At 41.3% G+C, this 24637-nt stretch overlaps 2 protein-coding genes across 3 annotated transcripts; both read left to right on the top strand.

Annotated features, from left to right (window-relative positions):
• Positions 1–738: 738 nt before the first annotated feature.
• Positions 739–7847, top strand: LOC129598433 (2-methoxy-6-polyprenyl-1,4-benzoquinol methylase, mitochondrial-like). Of its 2 annotated transcripts, XM_055496332.1 has the most exons (7): positions 739–859; positions 3674–4041; positions 4098–4247; positions 5550–5786; positions 6399–6505; positions 6572–6660; positions 7172–7847. In XM_055496332.1, exons 2-7 carry the CDS (start codon positions 3804–3806, stop codon positions 7383–7385), a joined length of 1035 nt encoding a protein of 344 aa, XP_055352307.1. In that variant the 5' UTR covers positions 739–859; positions 3674–3803; the 3' UTR covers positions 7386–7847. The 2 variants fall into 2 exon arrangements, with proteins under 2 accessions (XP_055352307.1, XP_055352306.1); XM_055496331.1 differs by lacking the exon at positions 739–859 and having other exon boundaries at positions 3601–4041.
• Positions 7848–9884: 2037 nt separating this feature from the next.
• Positions 9885–18396, top strand: LOC129598429 (Na(+)/citrate cotransporter-like). Its single transcript, XM_055496322.1, has 11 exons — positions 9885–10328; positions 11363–11512; positions 12194–12309; positions 12476–12534; positions 14524–14864; positions 15455–15609; positions 15873–15992; positions 16062–16184; positions 16887–17190; positions 17594–17755; positions 17899–18396. The coding sequence occupies exons 1-11, from the start codon at positions 10233–10235 to the stop codon at positions 18223–18225; spliced, it is 1953 nt and encodes a 650-aa protein (XP_055352297.1). The 5' UTR covers positions 9885–10232; the 3' UTR covers positions 18226–18396.
• Positions 18397–24637: the final 6241 nt, after the last annotated feature.

A 24637-nucleotide genomic window follows, 5' to 3' on the forward strand; every position in this document is an offset into this window, starting at 1 on the left:
CTTAGAGCTAACTTCATCTTGAATTTTCGTGCTGCAGAGTGCTTCCTGTTGACTGTGATATTGAGGGTATTTCCGACTTGAGATTTCCATGTACAATAAATGTCACATGAGACTGGTTAATTGGGCATAAAAGGTACAAACAGAAAGTAAGATAATATGTACTTATCATTATTACTTACGCAAAATGGTATAATAGTGGAATACTGGAAACGCGGATGTGCACAGACTAGCACGAATAAACTTTCAAATAGTAATTTAGTTCACAATGCACATTTCATGAAATTAACGGTATTACGACAGGAGCCGGCAATATTGCAGTAGGCGTTCTAAAAATAGCGTCATACTTAATGTAAAAGTCAGATGTGAACGTTGCAGGGCAACGGATTTTAATGTGAGTGTATCTAACATCAAAATGTACCGTTTGGGAAAATCTGCCTGTGTGGTCGTTTATCATTTATGTTATGTACAACGGGCGAAATGATCAGCTAGCAAAACAAATAAGATAAGGATAGCTGTTTGTAGAGTCACCCTTTAAATGCACAGTCTGTTTATACGAGTACAAGGCGCTGGTTTTTTTGGAATAACAACGAAGTTTGACCTGCACGTATACAAACATAAGCCGAGCCGGCACCATAGTGACCGGTTGTCTGCAGTCAAAACACTAATGTAAATCGTGTCACAAAAACGGCTCCACTCAATATTAAGACTTAGTATTAACTATCCTTTTCACTGTTGAAAGCGTTTCGTGATGATTTACAAATTACAGCTGCATTCTAAATTACACTGTAGTTTTTCTTCTGCTCCGAAACTGTTCGTCCTCATTGTCAGTATTTATACGGCAGTCGTGGAGTATTACTGGGTACGTTCAAAAGCATTATTTGTACAGTGTTGAACATTACCAATAAATTAATTTTATTATGACTGTAAAAGTACAATCACCAGACCATATTTTATTAATAGTACGATTAGTAAGGATGGAGTATTGATGCGGATGGTTAATAATTAATTATATAATAATTATATTGTAACTTTATTCAGTACGTTTAACAAACGGCAACGCCTTGCGTTCACATGATCTAAATGAAAAAAACCCTGAAAATAATTAGCGTGTTATTCTCGGTTAGCACCCCGCCAGTATAGTGCTGCCGTTGTGCTAACTTTTTACGTATGGTGTATGTTGCAATTTCAGTTAAATTTTATTCTCGCCTGACGCACTGTGCATTGTGTGCAGCATACGCTTCATTCAAATTATTCGGACAAAATGGGTTAAGTAAGCAACTGTGCTGAAAACTTAGAAATTCAATAGCTAGTAATTAAAAAGCAGAAACGATCGGTTTAAACACATAGAGCAGTTGATCTAAATTAGCCGAAACATGTTGCCTTATGGCTTATGTAAAAATGCACATAAACACTCAAATCGTATTGCTAATGCAATTTTGGACATAATCATTCTGCCTCTTCCCAGCAGTGCAACGTTATGCACGTACAGCATGAATTTTTTATTCCTTCCCGAATCAGTCTTCTGGAGAGGGAATAAATGATACAAATTAAAATTTGGTGTGTGTTTATGTGCGAATAATTTTGCTTGCTGCATTGCAGTCTTCTGCTAAAATTCGGATATCCAAAAAATAATTGGTAAAACCAAATTAATAAGCCAGCAAAACTGTGCTCGACGTTCATATTCCCAGGCTGCTAGCTGTTCACATAAAATCTTATCAGATTTGTTTTTAGTTCAGCAGAAGTGCTTAAAATCGCCGGAGTTAACTAAGGGTATCTGTACTTCTATCCATCACAAGTTAACTACCAAATGCGTGTGCGTAAAAAATTAAGAATTCATTCATTCATCAGTCAACCGTTCTTGATTAACCGATTAACGTACCCGTATTACCCCGCTTCACGCTCAACCGCAAGTCATATTCCAACGGTTTGCCTTAGAGATCTGGAAGTGCCGTGATTGTACTTGTAACGCGTCTAGTGATTCTGTTTTCTTGCGTTACTCTGTGCAAACGGAGAAATGCAGCGTGACCTTTTGAATTTCTGTATACCGGTATGACTTCGTGCATGTCCAGCAGTGGCGTAACGAGCCTGATAATTTGGGGGCCATGGTCCACCCCAAACAAATAGTTATACTGGACATTGTTCAGTAATGGTGTTAACACTTTATGTAAAGCTTACGGTGTACTGGCAAGCTGATGGTGTACTGGTAGATTTTCATAAATTTTGCTTTTGACCAAGCACTCGAGCCCGCTTATTAGTTGTCCCATATTTTCTGTGGCATCTGCCACCTTTTATCGGTTACCGGCTGCCAGAGTCTCCAGGTTTTATTCCTTGCCATGCCACTGGCAGCGCCATTGGCAGGTGCCACTGCCAGGTTTTACACCCTGCCCGGCTTACTCAGTGGCTAAACTGACAAGCGAGTTAGTGAATTTCGACCCGGAAACTTACTGTCGCGGCGCTACAGAAGAGTGGCAACGAATGAGCAAAGCTGATCTCCCAGCCATTGAAACCAGAAAACACCAGAAGATTTGGGACGAACCAATCATCCGGGACACGGGGGAAACCTTACTGGTGACAGCCCAGTCGGACATGTCAAGTGAAGCCCGCCTTCGAGGTGTGAGCACCAAAGATAACGGTGCATGGCTGGAAGCGCTTCCAGCCGCATCCCTCGGCAACTTCTTAAACGACACCACACTCAGAATTGCTGTCGGCCTGCGTCTCGGCGTACCAGTCACCATTCCACACCGATGCAATTGTGGTGAATGGGCAGATGCACGAGGATACCATGGCCTGAGTTGTAAAAAAAGCCGGTGCCGGAAGCCCAGACATAGTTGCATCAATGCCACTTTAAAGCGTGCTTTTGCTTCCGCCGGTATTGAAACGGAACTGGAACCACCTGGTACTTGCCTCACCAATGGCAAGCGCCCGGACGGAGTGACCTTGGTTCCGTGGGAAAGAGGAAAGATGTTGACCTGGGACGCCACATGTGTGTGCACGGTAGCTTTGTCGCACATCGCGGCAACATCGAAGCAAGCGGGGGCAGCCGCGGCGCGCGCAGAGCAGGATAAAGTGGCAAAGTATCGGGAACTCACCCGAGACTACCTGTTCCGTGCAGTTGGCGTCGAAACACTCGGACCACTCGGACCGGACGCCTCTCGTTTGGTCACCGAAGTCGGGAAGATGATACAACAGGAAACAGGCGAGGTACGGGCGACGGAGTTCCTGCGCCAACGGATCAGCATCGACATCCAACGCGGGAACGCGGCCTCAGTCATGGGAACAGCACCAGCATCGGCTAACTTCGACGAAATGTTCTGCGTGATTAGGCCGCCCATTTCAGTAATCGGCTGAGCTGTTTATTCAGTACAAATCTTTCACTTTTATAGAAAATTTGCGACAAATACTCGTGTACCTTGAGTTTTGAAATAAAATAATTTGGAGCGACTGATACAAGACACAAAGAGAACTGTGGGCAGCATGTGTCGTTATGGCAGCCTCCAGCAGCCTGCACTTACACACACAACTGTGTCGAAATGACTACACTCTACAGTACTTACGAGTTACGACTACGAGGTACCAAATCATAAACAGTCCACTGTTTTTCAATTTTCACACTGCCTTCAAATTTAATCTTTACTGAGTTTGCTCTATAGCATTTTATTTATTTCTTTTACAGATGAAAAATAGGATAAGTTTGTCGACGAGTAATTCTACCAAAATTGCTGATGAATCTGTGAGCATGACGGCTCTTTGTTGACTCCGATATCAGCTGTCTATTTTCAACCCCGACAACCCGTAATAAAACCATGCTGATTTCTCCGCGCATCTTTCATCCTCGCCATTTCGCTGCTCTCGTCCTCCCCTCATCTCCCACCCACCCTCCATCCTGCAGATCCTTTACCCGACATCTTCCCCATCATTCCCCGCAGCGCTGCGTGCATTCGCAAGCCAGCAACCCGCACCACGCGCCTCCCAACAGCGAAGATGAAGCAGAGACCCATTTCGGATTCCAGACGGTGTCCTCGCGCGAAAAGACCTCCAAAGGTGTGATTTTCGTGGCAATCGTCCGGGGAAATGTGTACAAGGTGTGGGTTTTGCAGTGCACCAGGTGTTCGAGCAGGTGGCCAGCAAGTACGACCAGATGAACGACGCCATGAGTCTGGGTATTCATCGTCTGTGGAAGGACCAGTTTGTCAGGATGCTCAGTCCGCGGCCGGGCACGAAGATCCTGGATGTCGCTGGCGGCACAGGTTAGCAAAGTTACTATTTATTTGTCAACTTTTTTTGGCTTTTTAGCAGACTGAACTCATGCAGGTGGTTGGGAAACATTTTCACAGATTTTCATAAACCTTTTTTTTAAACCTACGTTAAAATAATGCGTTTTTGTTTTGCACGTATTTTCAGCAAGAAATATCGTAGATTAATGGCTAATACTTGAATAAACTAGTCGCTGTTTATAATGTTACAGATGATAAGAAAAAAAAGCCTTCATAAATTTTCTATATTTTTTTCGAATACTATATTTTCGCAATAATCTAAGTAAATTCTTCTAAGGAATTTTTCCCGCTTTCTTTCGACAGATTTGACTTTCGAAATTGTTTACAGTTTCCGATAAATGAAACCATTGATTCAGGCATAATATTGTTTTAATACATAATACGCAAATTTGAATTCAGATTAGTTAAGAAAACAAATAAAAAAATTAGGCAGTAATTCGTATTGATTTTACCGTAATATATTCGTCGAAATTGTTCAGTTTTTGAATTTTCTCTTTTATTTCGTTTGTTAACTGTTATAATATTTTGTGGTTGATCTGTTCAATTCTGGTTTTAAATAGGACTGAAAATCAACGTTTTCCTAACTGTATTTTTTCCATTAAAAGTCTGCAATTTTTGTTGATGGAAATGCGGAATGAACGTACCCAGTTAGCTTTAATTTGAAATCAGTCGATGCTTTCAAGACAAATGGTTGTGGACGATGGCGTAGTGTAATGGCTGATGACCACAGTTGGATGCCTGCGGTATACGCTCAGTTCCTAACGGCCAAATCTGTTATAAATAACGGTTAAATTTCATGGTTCATATTTTTTTGTAGTTCCATCTTTTATTCTCCCGATGCACATAAAGATCCACTTTTAAAAATTGCTGGTGTATTTGACAAAAATGAATCATTGGGCGGGAGCATATTGTTCAATATTTTTCTGGCTGCACGTTTTGGGCAAGCTTACAGCTTTGTAATGTTAACATTAATTTTAAGCTGATTACGGAGAAATTGGTCGAATTAAATGTTAATTTAATAAAATCCACTTAAAAATGACGCCGTATTAAATTATCAATAACTAGTAATGTTCCAATTATTTTGTTGTATGTATTTTATAACAGACAAGACACTCCAAAAATAAATTTAAAATTTGTTTTTACTTTCACATTTTTGTTTCCTTTCAAATCATTGCGAGGGCGGCCCATAACCGTTTGGATTTCAATCCTTATTTGGTCTTCTTGGAAATTTTATTACGACTATTAGCAGAGGCTTTGATGAATAAAATTCAACAGGGGATATTGCCTTTCGCCTGATCAAATACATGGACTACGTGCAGCAGCAGCGTCCCTTTGGATCCGCTGCTCAGCCTCGCCACGCGGCGCCCACGGAGACCAACGAGCTGGGCCTGCCGGTGGAGAAGGAGCCCCCGGTGACGGACGCCTTGCGAGCGGATGTCACGGTCTGCGATCTCAGCCAGTCCATGCTGGACGTCGGCAGGAGTCGCGCCCAGCGCAACGGACTGGATACGCGTAAGTTTTCCCAGAAGTACTCCTTTTTTGGCCGATTTTTTCACGACTGGTGCTGGCTGCGGCCGTTATCTGTGCTCCTAATTTTTAGAAGTTGTTGAAATAGTATCAAGACGAAATGCTGACAATAAACATCATAAAATAACTATTATTAACGAAAAAAATAATGGAAAACTTTCGTAATAAGGACTTTTCTTACGATCGTTAAATTTATAAATTAGCAAATGAAGCTTTAAATTTAGTACACACGTGAATATAACATTATATAAATAAAGTAAATAAGTTATGATTGTCGTAAATTAAATAATGCTTCAAGAAAAATGGCGTTTATTAATCATAACAATAAGAAGTTAGGTCGTTATAATGAAATCAAAAAAAGTTCCGAATTAGTTAGTGCAAATTGCTGTTTATTTGTGATTTCGGAACTCTTTGGATTGAGCCTCTACACTACGTTTCCTGTCCGAACCTACAGTTCAGTGCGGTGTTCAGGGTTTGGAAGAAATTTTGCGTTAATTTTTGACGGTTGCTGTGCCCGACGTTTTCCCGTTTTTCGTGCACCGGTCGCATTTCGACGATGTTCAGAATGGAGCAAGTAACAGTTTTCGGCGTTGGCAGGGATCGATTGGGTGTGCGGGAATGCGGAGGAACTGCCGTTCCCCGACGACACCTTCGACGCCTACACCATCGCCTTCGGGATCCGCAATGTGACGCATATGGACCGGGTAATTCAACGCCAGTGTTGAGTTGCCTTTTTTTCCCTGAAAAACATTACAGGGAATTTTTAATAGGCTCTGGATGAAGCGTACCGGGTGCTGAAGCGCGGCGGCCGTCTGATGGTACTGGAGTTCAGTCAAGTGCAGAATCCCCTTCTAGAATGGTGAAGATTGACTTTTTCATGACATAAATCCCATGAATTTGAATTTAATAAATTGAGAAAAAATCTGAGAGAAATCGGGGAAAATTTGGAAAATCTGCCCAAAAATGAATCTTTCCAAAAAAGAAGATTTCGAGATTTATTTAAAAAATGAGGAAATCAGGATGTTCCATAAATTAAATCCAGAGAAAACTGCGCTATACCTGGTATTAATCAGGATGATTTTTCCCTGAAATCGGAAGACTTAAAAAGAAAAAAGTTTTTATTTTCCTAAAAGAATTTCCATAGTTATTTTCTGCTTGATAACACATATCTATACCGAAGACTGCTTCTTTTTTGCCAGAATATCGGAGTATTGTATTATTAGTGTGCACTAGTACTGTAACTGTGTGGTGCAATCACTGTAATCTACTGCCACAAGAATTTCGGCAACGCTTTGACAGATTTATTATTGTATTGATTTTGTTTTTCTTTTAAATATTATTATTTAATGTTTTTTTTGGGTTTGATTTAGGCTGTATGAGAAGTATTCGTTCCAAGTGATCCCGGTGATGGGCCAGCTGATCGCCTCGGACTGGCAGTCGTACCAGTACCTCGTGGAGAGCATCCGCATGTTCCCTAACCAGGAGGACTTCCGCCAGTTTATCGCCGACACCGGCTTCGCCGCGGCCACCTTCCGCAATCTCACCAACGGCGTCTGCGCCATCCACAGCGGATTCAAACTCTGATCGGGCTTTCCTGCTGATTTTTTTCCTAATTTTTCTGGTGAAATTCAAGGTACCTGTTGCTTTCATTACTGCGCTCGAAATGTCATGGGGGTGTAAATTGTGAGAATAACCAAAGAAAAAGGCAAATAAATTCGATTTTGTGGGAAAAATCTGCAACCATCCGCTTGTTATTTTAAAAAAGCCATACAAAACATTATCGTTGAATTTTATCGGAAATATTTTTTTTATAAATTTCCTGGGACAATTAATTATGTTTTATTGTAACTAATAAATTACCGGAAAGCTTTCCAAAGAAACTCGATTATTATTGGGGGTGATTGTAATTAATTGGTGATTGGGGGTTATTATTTTTATTATTGGGGGTGATTGTAATATTTCTTTTCTTCGTTGAATAGTACCGTTTCATGAAGCGGTATATCGCAGTGTAGTGGCTATTTTCCACTGATCATAAAAAAATAACGAGCTTGCTTAATAATTATTGAAATACTTTGAACATACTTTGTCAAAATTTTTAAAAAATTCTGTAATATTGTTTTTTAAATTTACGACTTCACATTTCGCTTTTTATAAGAAATTATTATTACTACTCAGCACGATTTCAATAACTTGAATAACTTCAGAAGAGCGTTTTCTTACTGAAGGTGTACATACAGGGGTGCTACGCCAAGTTCGGGCAGTTGGGTAAAATAAATCATACAGTATTCCAGTTGGTCTTTTAGTTTTTGTTTTGCACTTTTCTAGTGTAACTTTTCATGGCAAATTTAATGATACCAAAATTGGATCCGTTGAGTCTGTCAGTAACGAGTTGGGCGCTTAATAAGGGGGAGGGGCAGTGGGTGTTTTAGGGATGGTTAGTTATTACAGCCTTTATAAAAAATTCCCTAAACGATATTTTTGCACGCCATTTTCTGGAAACGTTTGAGTGGTCCGACGGTGTCTTCTTTGTGTTACGAAAAGAATCTCGCGTCATCGGGGATCGAGATTACCTCGACACAACTTGTATCTCCCATAGACTTATATGTTATAACGTACCTAACGAAGGATGGGGTTGCCTAGCACAGAGACTTAAATAATGTCGAGCTGATATATTTCGTGGGTGGAACACGGTCCACATCAAACGGTTTTAACGATTTAATGCATATCTACTGCTGGGGAAGGGAGAGCAAAGCGCCAGATAATTGGAGGCAAAAGCTAACAAAGCGACAGGAAAAAAAGTTATGGTTGCCGTTTGAGTTTGCTAGACCAGCTTGTCTCTGGCATAGTGGGTGGATTGAAGCATTTAAACTATCCCTCAGTATCCTACAGATGAGATTTTACAAAAAAACAGTCGTCGAAAACTTCACTGGGTTGCAGGGCAAGCGTGTACAAAGGGTCACTCTCCACTTTTACTATGCCCACAGTTACATCGCAAAGGTCACGTAGGTTAGGTTGTAATCGAACGATCTGAGATACATTTCACAAGAGCCTTAAATGGCGAACACGTCAGACTTATTTATTTTGGATAAAAATGTCAACGGAATTTTTAAGCGAATTATAATTCGGAGGAAGACTCCCACGGTACATGGGCCCAACAGTATTTTAAAACTGGTCTGCCCTAGTTTCGGACGCACTGCAATTCGAAACACGCTCTCAGCGTAAGGAACGATAATCCAAAAGATGGTAGACACATACGGCAATACTATAAAATTGCAATGATTCAGTCATTTGTGATGGGTGACCTGTGGTAGATTTTGGAATAAAGTGCCCGAACTTGGCGTAGCACCCCTGTAATATTACAAGGAATTTCGGGGACTGTTTTTACAATTTTTGGAAACCACTTTCCCTCTGTATGATTTTCCTGAGGCAATTAATTTTATTTTTATTGTAATTAATTTACGTTCGGTAATTATTTTTTCGTTAATTGGTTTAACTATGTAATTGTCAATGGGGCGGTAGACTTTATTAATGCAAATTAAATGAATTTATCGTTTTATGTTGTGATTTGTATTTTGTTGATTTTTATTTTTTTCTTTGTGTTTTCGGTAATTTTTTCTTTTTTAAAGTCTTTTGTTTCTCTTCGATTATTAATTTATTTGCCTGTTTGTTTTATTTATATATAATGTTAATAAATTTTTTCTTTTGTTTTATTATGCGGTTTTTATTTTTTATTTATTTTTTAATATTGCAGCAGATTATTTGTGTTTTATATATAAATTTATGGAAATATTTTATCAAGTGAAACGGCCAATTTATAGGGCGATTTTTCGGACGAACAAACACGTTTTAACTGTATAAAAAAATTCTCAATTCGGTCCATATTTCCGGGTGCGTGGTTCGGTCCGTTGCGGCACTGAACAATTCCAAAAAAATCGCATTTAATTTTGCATTGAATACTGCCGATTTCGCGGTATGAATCCGATCTCGGCGCATTTCCTGATACGCAGCCGCGCCGAACAAACGGGCGCTGTAAGCGACACCGCGATGATACCGGCGCGTTGCACGATACACGATCCATTTACAAATTTTACATGGACGGCGTTTTTAACGAGCGGGCTTATCGGCGTTGTCGAGTACTTCCCATCCTTGACTCCGATGATTTATTACACACACCGAGAGCGTCTCGACGAGACCATCCGCTTCCGCTGTCTCTTCGTTGGCCACACTCGACACTCATCACAAACACACACAGATTGACAAATCAGCGGCGACCGATTTTTTTGGTAACACGGTACCCGGCATTTTTATGGAGTGTGTCGGTTGATCGGTGGATTTATCGGTGTCCATTTTTTGACAATGGAGTTTGGCCTTGGGATGGGAGAGGGATCGGTGAAAAGGAGATAGCGTTAGAATTTTCTGGATGAGCGGGAAATGGCGTTGAATGGATTGCGGAGATTTTGGCGGCAACTGTTTGTTATCGCCGTGCCGCTGGTCTTCCTACCGCTGCCGCTCATTATCGGCACAAAAGTACGTTTCATTTATTTTTCGATTTATTTTATTTTTTAATTTTACGTGTTTGTCGTGTTTTTTAAATTTTCGTTTGTTTATTTTCTTATTTACAGTATGTTCCACTGTTATATTTTTATTTCTGCTGGCGCTAGTTATTGGAAAAAAGGATGTTTATTTATTAAATTTTAGTTTATTTGATTTATCTTCTATTTTATATGTTTATAGTATGCGTTTAATTTATTGCCTTAATTATTTTCTTTTATTATTAAGCTACATTTTTGGGATGTACAGAAAAATTTCCTAAAGAAATTCTTGCTTGTTTTGAGGAAATAGTTGTTGCTGCTGATCACAATATTCTCTTACGGTGGATAATCGTACCGCTTTATAATGCGGAAGATCGTAGTGCAGCGGCCATTTACCACGTTTTGTCGTCATTGGGCGTGCTTGTTTATGAGAATTACTGCCATGTGCTTCACACGTGGAAACTCTAGAATAATTTTTTTAAAATTGCAGTGTTTTCCTCATTTGGCTTTTTATGAAGACATTGCTAATTTTGCCCATTACAATTTTCAGCATAATACTAGACGTTTTATTGGACCGTTTAAAAACTGCTGTTTTTGCATATAATTTCGCAAAAATTCTTTTCACAGTTTTTCAGGCTCCTTATGAATTGATTGGTACGGTATCTTTTGCATTTTAAATGTGCTGGTACACATATTAAAGATGGAACATCAAGGCACACGTTTTCTCCATTAAAATTGTTTCAAGTTTTGCAGCGAACGTTGTTTCATCCAACGAACTCTGTGTTGCCGGTTCGATATTTTTCCAAAAAAATTTATCTCTGCAGTGGATTAAAATGCGCAGATAGATCTTTCGTGTTGGCGGATGCCGTTCATGATTTTCTGAATTAGTATAATATATGTAGTTATTTAAAAATGGCGTTCAAGTAGGGAGGGTGTAAATATAATTTATTTATAATTTTTCTAACGAGCTATCACGAGCAACAGGTGGTTTTTTGACCAATGCCGTTGACGCGTGTTCCTGTATTATAGCCGGCATGTTGCGCGTACGTGATCGTGTTGATGGGGATCTTCTGGCTGTCGGAAGTGGTGCCCATGGCCGTGGTGTCCCTGCTGCCGGCCATCCTCTTCCCCATGCTGGCCGTCCAGTCCTCCAAGGATGTCTGCCGTAACTACTTCAAGGTAACCGGCTTGTTTTAAAGTTAGGTCTCTCTTAGCGGGCAAGTTTTTTTGATAACGTTTTATTTAAAACGAAAAAAACAACTGACAAATTTTCACGCCGGCCGATAATAACATTTTGGCAAATTTAGAAGAAAATAACAGAACAAGAGGAACAATAAAAAGTTTTGGCTAATGAAAAGTGCTGAAAGGTGGACAGCAACACAATTGGAAGTACGGAGTGGAAAACACCCATGAAAGTCTTTTAAAATGCCACTGTACTACCACTACGATCGGTTGTGGTGACAAGAGGCAGTTACTGCCGTACAGCAATAATACTTACACAATATTCATCAAGCATTTTAGAAATTAAAGGAAATTCAAATATTATTACGCACTACGAACTATGTAGCTGCGCGCGCTTTTTTAAAACTGTTGTTCACCCAACAAGTGATGGCCGATTATTGAAAAAAAACCAAATAGCTAATAATTAGTTTTCAGTGATTTTGCAACACCTGTGTGGTATTTTTCTACTTGAACGGCGCGCGCGCTGTTCAAGTTTTTAATTTTTTATTTTATTAAATTTCTCTTTTTTAAGAAAAACTGATAAAATTGGAAAAAATTTTGCTGATTAATAAATTAATTACTGAATACAATTTTTCAGGCAACTTTTATTAAAATGCGTTTTTCCGGGCGTTTTTGCAGGATTCTGTGATGCTGTTCGTGGGCAGTCTGATCGTCGCGGTGGCCGTGGAGGAGAGCAATCTGCATAAGCGGATCGCGTTGCGCGTGCTCCTTCTCGTCGGATCGCATCCACGCTGGTACAAGGCGAAATAATATTCGTACAACGCCAATAACCATCAACAGCGCAAATATTTATTTGCCGTTTTTATAATATTTATTCAGTAAAAATATTTATGACATTTACTCGGTATATTTTCTTACGGAATTTATATGAGCGATATAATGGTGAAATTGTATCAACAGGTTGATGCTGGGATTTATGTGTATTTCCGGATTTTTGTCCATGTGGATGAGCAATACCGGTAAGGCGTGGGCATTTTATTACCATACTTTATTTCCTTACTTGCTTTTGGAATGAGTATTATGCCGCCGTTCGTTGTTTTTTTAAAATGTATTTGTTTATAGTTTAAGTTGTAAAATATAAGTAACAAAAAAATATCCTCCATTTTCTCCTGGATTAAATAACTAAGATCTATTATCAGTCTGATATGTTTACGTCTTTTAAAAAAAATAGAAAACTTTTTAAATTATTGCACCTTCATGATTTAGAGTAAATAATAATTTTTATTTATGCTGATTTTTAAACTGCGGTTATTACAGAATTTTCATTAATTTTAATCTTGATTTTATTTACTGTTTTTTTTTCATTTAATTTTATCGTTGTTTGTTGCAGAAATAAAAACTGCAGTTTTATGCATATATTTTTTACTGAAATTTTTTTAATAATTATAATAATAATAATAATCATTTTTGACGATGTTCATGATCCCCAGTGCGAGGTCAGGGTCAGGTGGTGCTGGCATTATGCGCAACAGCCATTTTGAGAAACGTGTTGATTTTCTCTGTGGAGATAATCCATTTGGCAAATAAATCATCGCGCTGCGGTCTCCTTCCAATCGGAATTGTTTTATGACATTTTTTGACGACTGACAATATTTCCCCGGTGAACAGCGCTCACATGCCGGTGTTAACCTTGAGATAAGCAGCACTGCTTGTTATGAAATCTCGTATTCCATATTTCTGCCTAATGTTAAAAAAAGGCAAGGAAACCGAAATAAACAGGTAAACTAAAACTGATATAAAAGTACTGAAATGCAATAAGGTACGACATAAAATTAATGATAAAATTAAATCTGCATAAAATTAAATAAAATTAAAATTTAAATTAATCTGTCGAAATTATCATTGGAAGAACGGAAGAAGAAAACGATACTTCTATGCAGAAATAAACGCATGTTGAATGTCAGTAATGGTGAATAAAATAAAATCGGCAATTTCTTTATGATTCCCCAGGTCGAAATGTGAATTAAGCGCGTGCAGTTAACACAAATTGCGATAGAATGCTATTAATACTATAGGAAATTTTCAAAAATTTAACACTGCGAGTAAATTTTAAATTTCGTATTTTGATACCATGAGGGCCCACCTTGCTAGCATTGCCCAGAAAATAGACACTACACTACGATCTTCTCCACGAGATTGTATGGCATTGAGTGGCGTTGATTGTTCATACAACGAAAGACTGAAAAAAACTATAAACCGGCATAAAAAAATATCCCGATAATAAATTACTCAGTTTTAGACTTGTAGTAATAATTGCATAATAACATGTTTGATACGTATTTAAAAGCGCTCACATGCCGCGGCTAATCTTGAGATAAGCAAGCATGTTTGCCAGTTGATATTGCAGAATTCACTGCTGTACATAATTATTGCAATAATAAAATTTAAATAATATTTCTTTTGATTTAAAATAAAACGGTAAATGGTGCATTGTAATTAGCAGGCCGTTAAAAAAATTTAAATTAGCGAGTCAAAATTGATTCCCTAGAAGACAAAAAGGCGTGCAGAAGTGCAGCGCACTGTCAATGCCTCGGTTCAGTAACCGTAATGTCTATGGAGAAATACTATACTGATAATGCTTGCAGCAGTTGTTTAAGGAATAAGAAATGCAAAAAGAAATTTTGATTGGAAAAATTTTGTAAAACATTTTAATAGCATTCTAAATTTTCGTTAAGTCTATAGCTGAACATTTAATCCGACGCTCGCCATGCTGGAATAGCCACTTCACTACGATCTTCTCTACGAGAACTGTAGACGTGCATTGACTTCGAAAGTGACGCCAGCATGATCAGCATGATAAAATAATATCCCGTTAATTATGTAGTTATCACGATTAGCAGACAGTATTTTAGATTAATAAGAGAACCCATCCATGGTGGCAGTTTAATGCATTTTTAATAGAAGTAGTTTTAAAATAAAAAAATACTAGTGAATGGTTATTTGTGTAGCGACAACGGCCATGATCACGCCCATCGCCGAGACGGTGATCATGGAGCTGTTCAAGCGCAAACGCGCCGCCCACCGCCTCCGGCCCCTGCCGCTGGTCCCGGCGTCGCCGCGGGTGTCCACCCGATCGCCGTCCTACATCCGCGGGGGTGTGGCGCCCAACGTGCACGCTACCGCGGAGGCGGTCACCCGCTCCATCAGCCAGAACGGGACGCTGATGGAGACGTACGAGCGCGTCGACATCGAGGGCAAGGACAACCAGGGCTTCGTCCTCGACGCCGACGCCGACGGCCACTCCACCACCACGGCCGCCACCGTCTCCGCTAAAGGTCACGGGGAAGAGGTACGTCACCGGCGTGATGTAGCGCAGTCACCGGGGTCTGAAATTATTTTCTTATTAATTGAAACTCATTATTACAATAGAATTATTATTACCTAATTTCTTGTTACGTAAGTTGCTTACGTAAAAAAGGTTGTTATTTTTTAAGTACTAGTAATAATAATGTAAGTTTTGTTTTCCTATTTTTATTGTTAATAATTTTATTTTAAATAGGTTATCCTGTTAACCTTTGTATTTTTGTTGTCAACTTTGATCGTGAGGCTATGAACTGTGTATTATTATTCCATGCAGTCGATAATATTGAAGCTTGACGGTATTCGTAGAAGAGTGGCTTACTAGTGCCTCCTCCAAGTCAGTGCGATTTCTTAGTGGGCGCGCTAATGAAGGAATAGAAGAGAAGTAATTATTCAAAATTTCAAATCACTAATTTTTTTATTATTTATCAGCGGATATTTGGGATGTTTTGCATCCGCACGATATATATGTGTAACGTGCGTCCCATCGAGCTAGAAAACCAGCGGTCTGGGTCATTTGTACGAAATGCATTGTAATTTTGAATACTGAAACAAGCCACCGTGTTTCATCCTGCACAGGAGCCGGAAGCGTTGAGTGTGAAGGATCTGGATGCGGATGAACTGAAGATTATCAAAGGGATGATTCTGTGTGTCGCCTACGCCGCCAACATCGGGGGCACCGGCACCCTGACCGGCACACTGCCCAATATTGTCTTCAAGGGACAAATCGACGCGTACGTAGAAAACAGTAAATCAGCAGTGTATAGTGAATCCTCAAATAAAATCAGTCAACGATACTTATTTTCCTGTCAACTGAATTTATCCCGAGTTTTGTCTCCTGTGTGTACTATACGAACATGCTTACATGTGTTGGCAGATTACCTCTTTGTTGACTGGGAATTCTCTTTTCTGAGTTACATGATTAGTATTTATTTGCCATTTTTTTGTTTATTAATCGTAGTATTTTCATTTGATTTTGATCTGATTTTTCTTGCAGTTTATATGGTCCGTCAACCGGCGTAAATTTCGCGACATTTTTATTGTTTTCCTTCCCGGGGATGCTGCTGACGCTGATCGTGGCGTTTATCTGGCTGCAGTGGATGTTCATCAGCACATGGTGCGATTTATACCGGCATAATTTCAGAAAAATGTCAAAAAAATTTATAGCGACGGTAAACATTTATAGGTCGTGTGGAAAAGGCGGGAAGAAAAAGACAGCGGTGGAGGATGACGTCCGGGCCGCCGAGCAGGAGCGCACCGCCGTCCGCCAGATGATCCAGAGCAAGTACAACGAACTGGGCATTATGGGGTAATTACATGTAATTAACTGCACCGAAATTTCGGTTGATTGCTTTTTATTCAATTTTTAAACAAATAAAGTAAATTAAAACCAGCATTTAAAATACAGAAAAAAACATTTTCAGGTTTTTAGTTTAATATTATGCTTTCGTGTTTGTTTGTTTGCTCTGACAGGGAAAGGGAGCAAGAATCGAGCGCACAAAACCATTAAATTAGAAAAAATCGTTCGTGTGAAAGGAAAATAGTTTATTTCAAATGTGACACAGAGAAATAACATTATCATGAAAATATGAAAGCCAAAATGGTCCAAAAAAAAGTCATCAGACAGGCGAAAGAACTTTATGGTAAACAAGTCCGGAAAACTCTTATTTAAGCGCTTTATGACGATTAGACGCCTCGCCAAAATAGCCGTTGTACTACGACAGACACCGCTACATATGCGTATAGTTGCTCTTAAGTCACAGCTGCTAGACTTTTATTTATTAGCAAAAACCTACGTTGAATTTTGCTGACATGTAAAATTATCGAAAAGATCCGGCCAGATACTTACCACCGATTTACTTGGACTCCCAAATATTCGGCAGGGACAATGGAATTTTAGTAGCAAGAGAATACTGCGCAGAGGGAAAAAACTGTGATGAAAATTTTGTTGTTTTGTTTGTCCAACATCTGCTTATTATGCATGCAGAGACGTTGATATGTTGTGTAACAGATTCGGCGAGGCGAGCGTGATGTTCCTGTTCATCTTCCTCATCGTGGCGTGGATGTTCCGCAGTCCGCACTTCATCACCGGCTGGCAGGAGTGGTTCCCCAAGGGCTACGTCACCGACGCCACACCCGCCATGCTCGTCTGCTTCCTGCTCTTCATCTGGCCCAAACGCCTGACGCCCGCCAAGAACAGCAAACCCGGCGCGCCCATTCCGCCGATTCTGACGTGGGGCTCCATGAAGCGGCGGTTTCCCTGGGATGTCTTCCTGCTGCTGGGCGGGGCGATTGCGTTGGCCGATGGGACACAGGTACAAACTATAAACCCAAATAAGAATACAGTGGCATTTTTTGTAAAGGTGTTATTTATACTTGGAATAACTTAACATTGTTTAGAAATTGTTCTCTTCATGCGCAGTTTGCTTAATAGCCGGTATTCGATTCACAAGAATATGATTTCTTTTGAAACAAATGCAAATATAGAACTGTAATACTATGATATCTATAAATCGCGTATTGAAATTAAATTGTTGTTAGAAGTGCGTACTGCGTAATGCAAAAAGCAGTACTTTGAAGTACTAATACCAGCTAAATATCCGACTGGTAGAAGCCTAAGAGGGTAAGAGCGATCAAAAAGTGACGTCGCTGCGAAGACAGCAGTCTCCTTTCCGAATCGACATTCGCAGTTTTCGCACTTCACGGATTTATTTGTAGGCGTCGGGTTTAACGGATTGGTTGAAGGATCAGATGCACTACTTCGCCAGTCTCCCGCCCTGGGCCATCGTCATGGTCATCTCGCTGCTAATTGCCACCGTGACGGAGTTCGCCAGTAACGGCGCCATCGCCACCATCTTCCTGCCCATTCTGGCCAAACTGGTACGAACAAATACGCCTTACATTCTCCTCATAAAAACACCACATTCAACAACTATTTCGTGAAAATTTGCGCTTCTTCGTGAGAAAAATCCTTTAAAGTACAAGATGTTTACATGCACTTTGAGGACGTTGTTTGGTGGTAGGCGGAAGTGTCGGACGTGAACCCGCTGTACTACATGATCCCGGCCACCATCGCCTGCTCCTTCGCCTTCATGCTGCCGGTGGCCACACCCCCCAACGCCATCGCCTTCGGCTGCGGCTTCCTGCAGATCTGGGACATGGTCAAGGCCGGCTTCATGCTCAACTTGATCGCCATCATCATCCTCATCGTCAACGTCCACACCACCGGCGTGGGGGTCTTCGATCTCCTCAACAAACCCGCCTGGCTCCTCGCCGAACAGATGGGATTGTCCAACGACGACGCCGCCGGCATGTACAATATGACGACAATGTCCTATGCCACCACGTAGTAGCAGTTTCGTTGGGTTCTCTGTCTGTTTCACAATTAGTGGTTCCTATTTGCACTTGTGATGCTGCAGTCGGTTGTAAAGCTATGAGTATATTGGAGTTGGGCAATGCTTAACAGATGTCGACTTAGGTTGATCGTCGTAGTTTACACAGCCGATTGGATGAAATAAAACGCAGTACATGTAGCGTGGAACTTTCAGTACGAAGAACGAAGCCGTAAACAAAACTTTGAAGGACCTACGAAATATAAGAAAACAAGAAAATATGAGAACCGTAAGAATAAGAAGCCACGCGCAAAGCGTGAAACAAAAAATGGGGCATGGAACACGAAACAGGCAACGTGAAGCGGCGGAACGAAACAACAAGCAACAGAGTAAGAAACTTACAGGATAAAAGAAAATTAACAGTGGAACGCGAAATAAACCTAGGTATAAATGGAAAGTTGGAAACATGAATACGTTTCATGGTTTCTTGATTACATGATGGTATTGCAGTGCTTATGTTTCGTTTCTCAGGTTCTAAAACCGCGGAACTGCCCAGCTCGTTTTTTGGTATTATAAAAAAAGCGTTCTCCCAGCTCCCGGGTTTGCAGCAACTGCACATTCGTTTAGGCTCCCGGTTTAACGCTGCGCGTTTAGTCGTTTGCTGTTTACCGCATTTGCCAGCAGGTTCTGCAATCGCCTGTAAGGAAAACTGGGGAGGGAGCGAAGGAGAATATGCTGGCCTTTGACGGAGGGGGGGCACGTCTATAATCTGTACGTTGAAATTTCTCGTTTGGTGTCATGACCCCTTTGCTCCATACCTCCCTACGCCACTGTAATCTTCCCCACTTCTTGTGTAATCGGTCAGACAGTGAGAGTGCAGTGCCCCAGACAGTGTGACCCAGACGCTGACACTACAGATTCGCACGCTGCTGCCTGTGAATGTGTACTGTCTGCGCCAGGGTCTCAGACAGGCACTACTGAATGCCACAACGCAGCAGATGTATGGATTCCCAAGCGTTTTTTCATTGTTTTAATCATATAAACAAGACCGCAGCAAAGTTGCCAAGAAAAACAACATCGGGTACAAATCATTCCCGATCTAAAAGCTAAAAAGCTCAATCTAAAAGCTAAAAAAAACATCTTCGCTGTCTCTCATGTCACTAAATGTTCCGAGGACAGACACTGCACTTCCACGTTGTATCTCAATACTGATTCTCTGACGCAAAAACTCTCCCGACCGAGGGTTACCACTACATTCGCAAATCTTTCTGGACAATTCCTTGAAAAATTTCTTTGTGCGCGGTCCGAAAGTTCCCGTAGTTTCAAATGCCAAGGGTTGCACTATGTATCGATCCGCCAGTCCATCGTATTTATCAAGCTTTCGATTCTCTCTTATTTCCGCTGCACTTCCTGGAACACGTGATGTCTGGGCAATGTAGGTTTGGGCAAACGTGTCGGCAACAGTAACGTCCCAAACCAGCGGTTTCCCATTGCGCCAAGGAAAAGCGGTTACGCCGTCCGGCCGTTTGCCATCTCCTCTATCCAGTCCCGGTGGCTCAAGCGTCGACGGCACTCTGGCGGAATTTAGGGCCCGTTTTGTCGCGGCGTTCAGCACGGCGTTTGTACGAGTACTTGGCCAATTTCGGGCTAGCACTATCCGTATGCGAACCGGATACTCAACTGTACGTACTTGCCGGTACAGAGAGTGGACTATTAGCCAATGGCCGAACGATATGATATCCGCTTGGGCTGCTGAGTGAGAGACGGCTGAATGAAATCGCCCAGTCACAGTCCAGACTGACTTACTGCACGCCGTAACAGCTGAGTGCCCGGTTCGTGAACTTACTATATAACGAAATCGCCTAGAACGTGCCGAAATATCGATGAATGCGGCTGTTAGACGACAAGTTCGACAGCCTTCACTCTTCACACGCTAACAGTTGTTAGTTCCCTTTTTTATAGCGATCCAGCTGACAGCTCCCAGTTCGAAGTACGAGGTACCAAAAAAACCCGCAGGAGTATTATACAGTTGGCTGCAAAAGCGACTTTTCGCTGGACGAATAGCCGTTTATGTAACCGGTCCGGTCTGACATTCGGTCACTTTTGCAGTCCACTGCAACACTCACTGAACACTGCACTGTAGTACAGATGATCGCAGCGGATGAAAATTTGCTCTGTCGCCGACTCGCCGTAAATTTTTGATTTGTGATTTCACAGGGAAAACTTATAGCCCATTCGGAAATTTTTAGCGCAGACCCTTACCGGACTCGACTTTCAGGATTCCAGATAACGGAACCAGAATGGGAGGTAGGGAATGGTTTATTTTAGCCAATGCTTTTTGTGATTCGATAGCATCTGGTAAAGGAAGCCAGTGGTCTACTCGGATCTTTGGAATATAGTAAAGGCTTTACTATATTCCAAAGATTCCAAATCTGTGATCGGTTCCAAATCTGTGATCGGTTTGCAAATCTGATTCCAAATCTGTGATCGGTTTGCATTAAATAAAAAAGTTTGGGAGGTAAACAGAAACTATTATCCTTACGTTTCTTTGGCTTTACTGAATCAGCGGATTTTTCAATTCAAAAAATTAACACTTTTGAAAGTTGGAAAAAGTCAAAACGAAATTCTGACTGCCGCCTCCCAACCACCCCACAGTAACCTTGGGTGGTGCTAATGATATATAATTATGAATCTTGAGTTAAACGAGAAAACACAAACTGGAGAAACATATACCGTATTAAAGTTTCGTTTGTTGCAGGTGTATCTCGCAGGTTTTAATTTTGTTATTGCAGGTTTTAATTTTGTAGTTATGGATAACTACTGCCACAAAGGCCTTAATGTAGTTATGGATAACTGCAAGTAGATTCGCCGGGGATGTTGCTTGCAGCTGCATGCGATCTTCGCAGAAAAGCAGCGCTTGTAAAGGGCAGCGATTTGCGTGATTATACACAGGTCTCCTACGATTGGGGAGTTTATACTGCACTAATAAAACACTAAATAAACACTGTACCATCAAACCGCTTAGAAACCTTAACTCCTGCCGATCGCATTTCGCCAGCGTGTACACAGACTGTACATGTATAGTATCTGTACAATACACTGGACTTCAAAATTGTGTTACAGCATACCCACCCATACTTGAGGCATGCATAGCGCTATACGGTAACACCTTTATGATGCCCACGGTACTTACGTTGTGGGGAATTCTAACCATAAGGCGCTTAAATATTTATGGTCATGCCCGTGTTTATAAAAAAACGCATAAAGCGTTTGTTTAAAAAAAGCGCTTACTTTCTAGAGAAATCAGGTAGCGAGGACGATGAGCAGCTGTTCAAAGGACTGGATGAGGCAAGGGATAGCTGGACTAAATATGGCTGTGAATTATACCACTTTCCCGTTAAGATGACTGTTCGATCGTAATTTTTGATCCGCAGGAGTATGAGGAGTTGAAGCGGAAGACAGCGCTGGCAAAGAAGAGTGACCAAAGCAATCACCATGCAGTCACTGTTCCATATGTTTAGATACTCGTATAAATCTGATTCGGTTTTTGCAGCGAAGATCCAGCAGCTGCAGCAGAAGGTGACCGAGTGCACCAAGACCATCAAGCAGCACATGATTTGGCTGCAGAAACTGGAGAACGCCATCGCCGCCAAAAACGGTCTGATAAACGAGCAGCAGCGTAATGTCCAGGATTTGAAGTACCGTTTGCGAGCGGCGGAGGCGCAACTGGCGGAGGAGAAGGAGCGCAGTGCGGAGCAGACGGCACGTTACAACCGGCTGATGCAGATCAACACGGCGCTGCACGGGTTCTTTGTCGAACACGGCAGTGTGGTGGCAGAGCTGAATCAGCTGATGGTAAGCGGCCTGCCGCCGGTGAACGCTGTGGTCTTAGCGTATACCCATTAAACCTGAAGGTATTTGGCTTTTCTAGGCTCCGAATGTTGGCCCTGGGATGTTGCCGGTTATCGCTGCCGAGTGAGTATAGCTTGTTATTTAAGGCACTGCGTTTCCGAGTTTCTGCGCTTCAACCTTTTTCATATTTCAGTCACTACAACATATATTAAGTTAATTTTAAACTAATGGAAGGTTTCCAATATGATCGTATTTATCAGCTGGAATTTCGGTTACGAGCGTTGACTCGGAAATTGTAGTTACTGGTTTATAAAGCGTTGACAAAAACGGACAAATCGAACGAAATCTGATTAGTAAATGAGGTATGAATTGTTTTTTTTCACATTTTGAACAACATTAGTCCAGTTATTGTGATATTTTATGAAATAAAAAGCAAGCGCAAACACCCACAGGTGATGGCATTCTGTAACATTCAAAATTGTCTTTCATTGCCTTTTTTGTCCGCCAAAAAGGTTTACGTCAGCATTTTCGTCCGGCAAGTTTGTCTCCGTTACGTTGACAAGTTGGCCTCTTGCCGGCTACATTGTAAATTGTAATATTAGTGTTTTGTACTTAAATTAAATATGATAGCAATTGCTGTATGCAGGAATCCCGCGGCGGTTGCCGATGGCCCTTCTGACGTCCCGCCTGCAGCATCGAATCGGCTTCGAACTGACGATATCGCCGTGTTAACTGGGATGAATAGCCATGTAGCTAGCGTTCCTCCGCTGCTATGTGCTGCCGTCAACCGTCCCACAACGTCCAGCGAAGACATGGGCGAATGCAGCGCAATCCCAATATCTCCGGAAATCTCTCGTCCGAAGAAGGCATGGGCGGCACTGCCGAATGAGAAGGCCACGCACTCTGACGGAGTCAGCAAGCGGAAGCGTACGGACTCGGCCCCCACGGTCAACGCCTGCAAAAACTGCCTTGTGGACTACGACGAGGAGTGGGAACTGCGCGCGCATGTCTGTGCGGTGTGGCTTTGTCGGTGCGGAAAGGGAGGTTGCGCGATGACCTTTCACACTGCGGAGGAAAAGCTGGCTCATGAGCAGAAAAAGCATTCTCCACGTTTGAACGACGGGCACTCGTAGATTGCTGAATTTCGACAGTATGTGTTTCAGTTAGAACGGTCTGTTTTCCGCGCTCCATTAGCGGTGAGTTTGCGATGAGCTGAATTATTTCTTTCCCGAATAATAAAACTGGGAAAACTTAGCCATTGGCCCATTAGTATGTACTTTTGTTAACCCCTACAGGCTATTAATATTGAGGCTAAGAACTTCGGTTTTTACTGAATATGTATTGTTTTTTCCCTGAATTATGTGGTTCGATAATAATGTTGCACTACTTAACAGAATCTGCTGGTTGTCTCGGAGGGCATGGTTTTCGTCTTTGACTTTATAAAACCGATTCGTCATATGCACGCACTGAGTGAAAGATATTTGCAACTTCACATACACCAACACGCAGCACGGAATGCTTCTGACATTACAAGAATGGGCAAATTATTATTAATTTTTGGACGGAGTGACTATTCAATACGTAAGTCTGAGTACTGTACAAGCATCACCAATACAAGGTGAGGCAACAAAACAATTGTTAATTTTCCGACAACTTTTTCTGCATTCCATCGATCACGACCAACCCGTTCTGGATCTTAGTGACCCTTTTCAACGCCCTCTAAATGACAGCCGTAGAACTATTGCTGGCCGCTGTTCGGTAGTGTCCGTACTGTTTGCTTGCTGTCTCCCAACAACGAAAGCGCGACGCAACGAAATAGACGCATCCGACCGGAGTTTTCTCGGGATCACACTCCCATCTCAACTCTCTCCCGCCGGGCGGCCATTTCGCAAAAGATTTTTAAGTTAGACGGGCAAAGATATTCCACCCAACCTTATCGCAATGTTCGGAGAAGTGAGAACGTCTAACACTACAACCGAAAGGTTTCACCGGTTACAGGGTTGTACACTATTAAAAGTAACTTCGTAATTGGAACATCCATTGAATACTATTCTACAAATTTTAGCTAAAAAAACAGATAAAAACAGATAAAAAAACAATCATATATTTGTTGGCAGTAGCAGTTTATTTATTAAATGTATATTTCCTGTGTATTCCTGCGACGCCTCGGTGATGCAAATGCCCGCCGGAAGCGAGTACACTTTCCACGTTATTACTACCCAGTGACTTCTATAACTTTCCCGTTGTGTACTTTGTCATGCAGTTGCGTTGTGATCAGGTTAAAGACTGTCAGATCGAGTAAAGCCAGCAGTCAATTCATCTGCATAATATTAACCTGCGGTAAAAGGACCACTTCCCCGCAGGTTCGGTGGCCCCACAGGGAAGTCCGGAAGTGGTATTTAAAAGCAATAGCCAAGTACTGTATTACCATATCGACAGCGTCGGAGAATCTGAATTAGGTAATCAGTAACATCAAAATTAATGAAATTCCGTCCCACTTCGTACTACAAGGGACACTTGGAAATCTGGAGACATAATGCACAATTGGTTCTTCAATTGTGCATTATGTCTCCAGATT

Source organism: Paramacrobiotus metropolitanus, unplaced genomic scaffold, assembly GCF_019649055.1.
Source record: "Paramacrobiotus metropolitanus isolate TYO unplaced genomic scaffold, Prichtersi_v1.0 Parri_scaffold0000122, whole genome shotgun sequence".
NCBI classification, from domain to species: Eukaryota; Metazoa; Tardigrada; class Eutardigrada; order Parachela; family Macrobiotidae; genus Paramacrobiotus; species Paramacrobiotus metropolitanus.

What these genes read in the sequence shown, in the direction of transcription:
- LOC129598433 (XM_055496332.1), top strand. Translation starts at nt 3,804, where the DNA reads ATGCTGATTTCTCCGCGCATCTTTCATCCTCGCCATTTCGCTGCTCTC. An exon ending in GCGCAACGGACTGGATACGC is followed by an intron (nt 5,787 to 6,398) that starts GTAAGTTTTCCC and finishes CGGCGTTGGCAG; the next exon opens with GGATCGATTGGGTGTGCGGG. An exon ending in ATGTGACGCATATGGACCGG is followed by an intron (nt 6,506 to 6,571) that starts GTAATTCAACGC and finishes AATTTTTAATAG; the next exon opens with GCTCTGGATGAAGCGTACCG.
- LOC129598429 (XM_055496322.1), top strand. Translation starts at nt 10,233, where the DNA reads ATGGCGTTGAATGGATTGCGGAGATTTTGGCGGCAACTGTTTGTTATC. An exon ending in CATGTGGATGAGCAATACCG is followed by an intron (nt 12,535 to 14,523) that starts GTAAGGCGTGGG and finishes TTATTTGTGTAG; the next exon opens with CGACAACGGCCATGATCACG. An exon ending in TGCCCATTCTGGCCAAACTG is followed by an intron (nt 17,756 to 17,898) that starts GTACGAACAAAT and finishes GTTTGGTGGTAG; the next exon opens with GCGGAAGTGTCGGACGTGAA.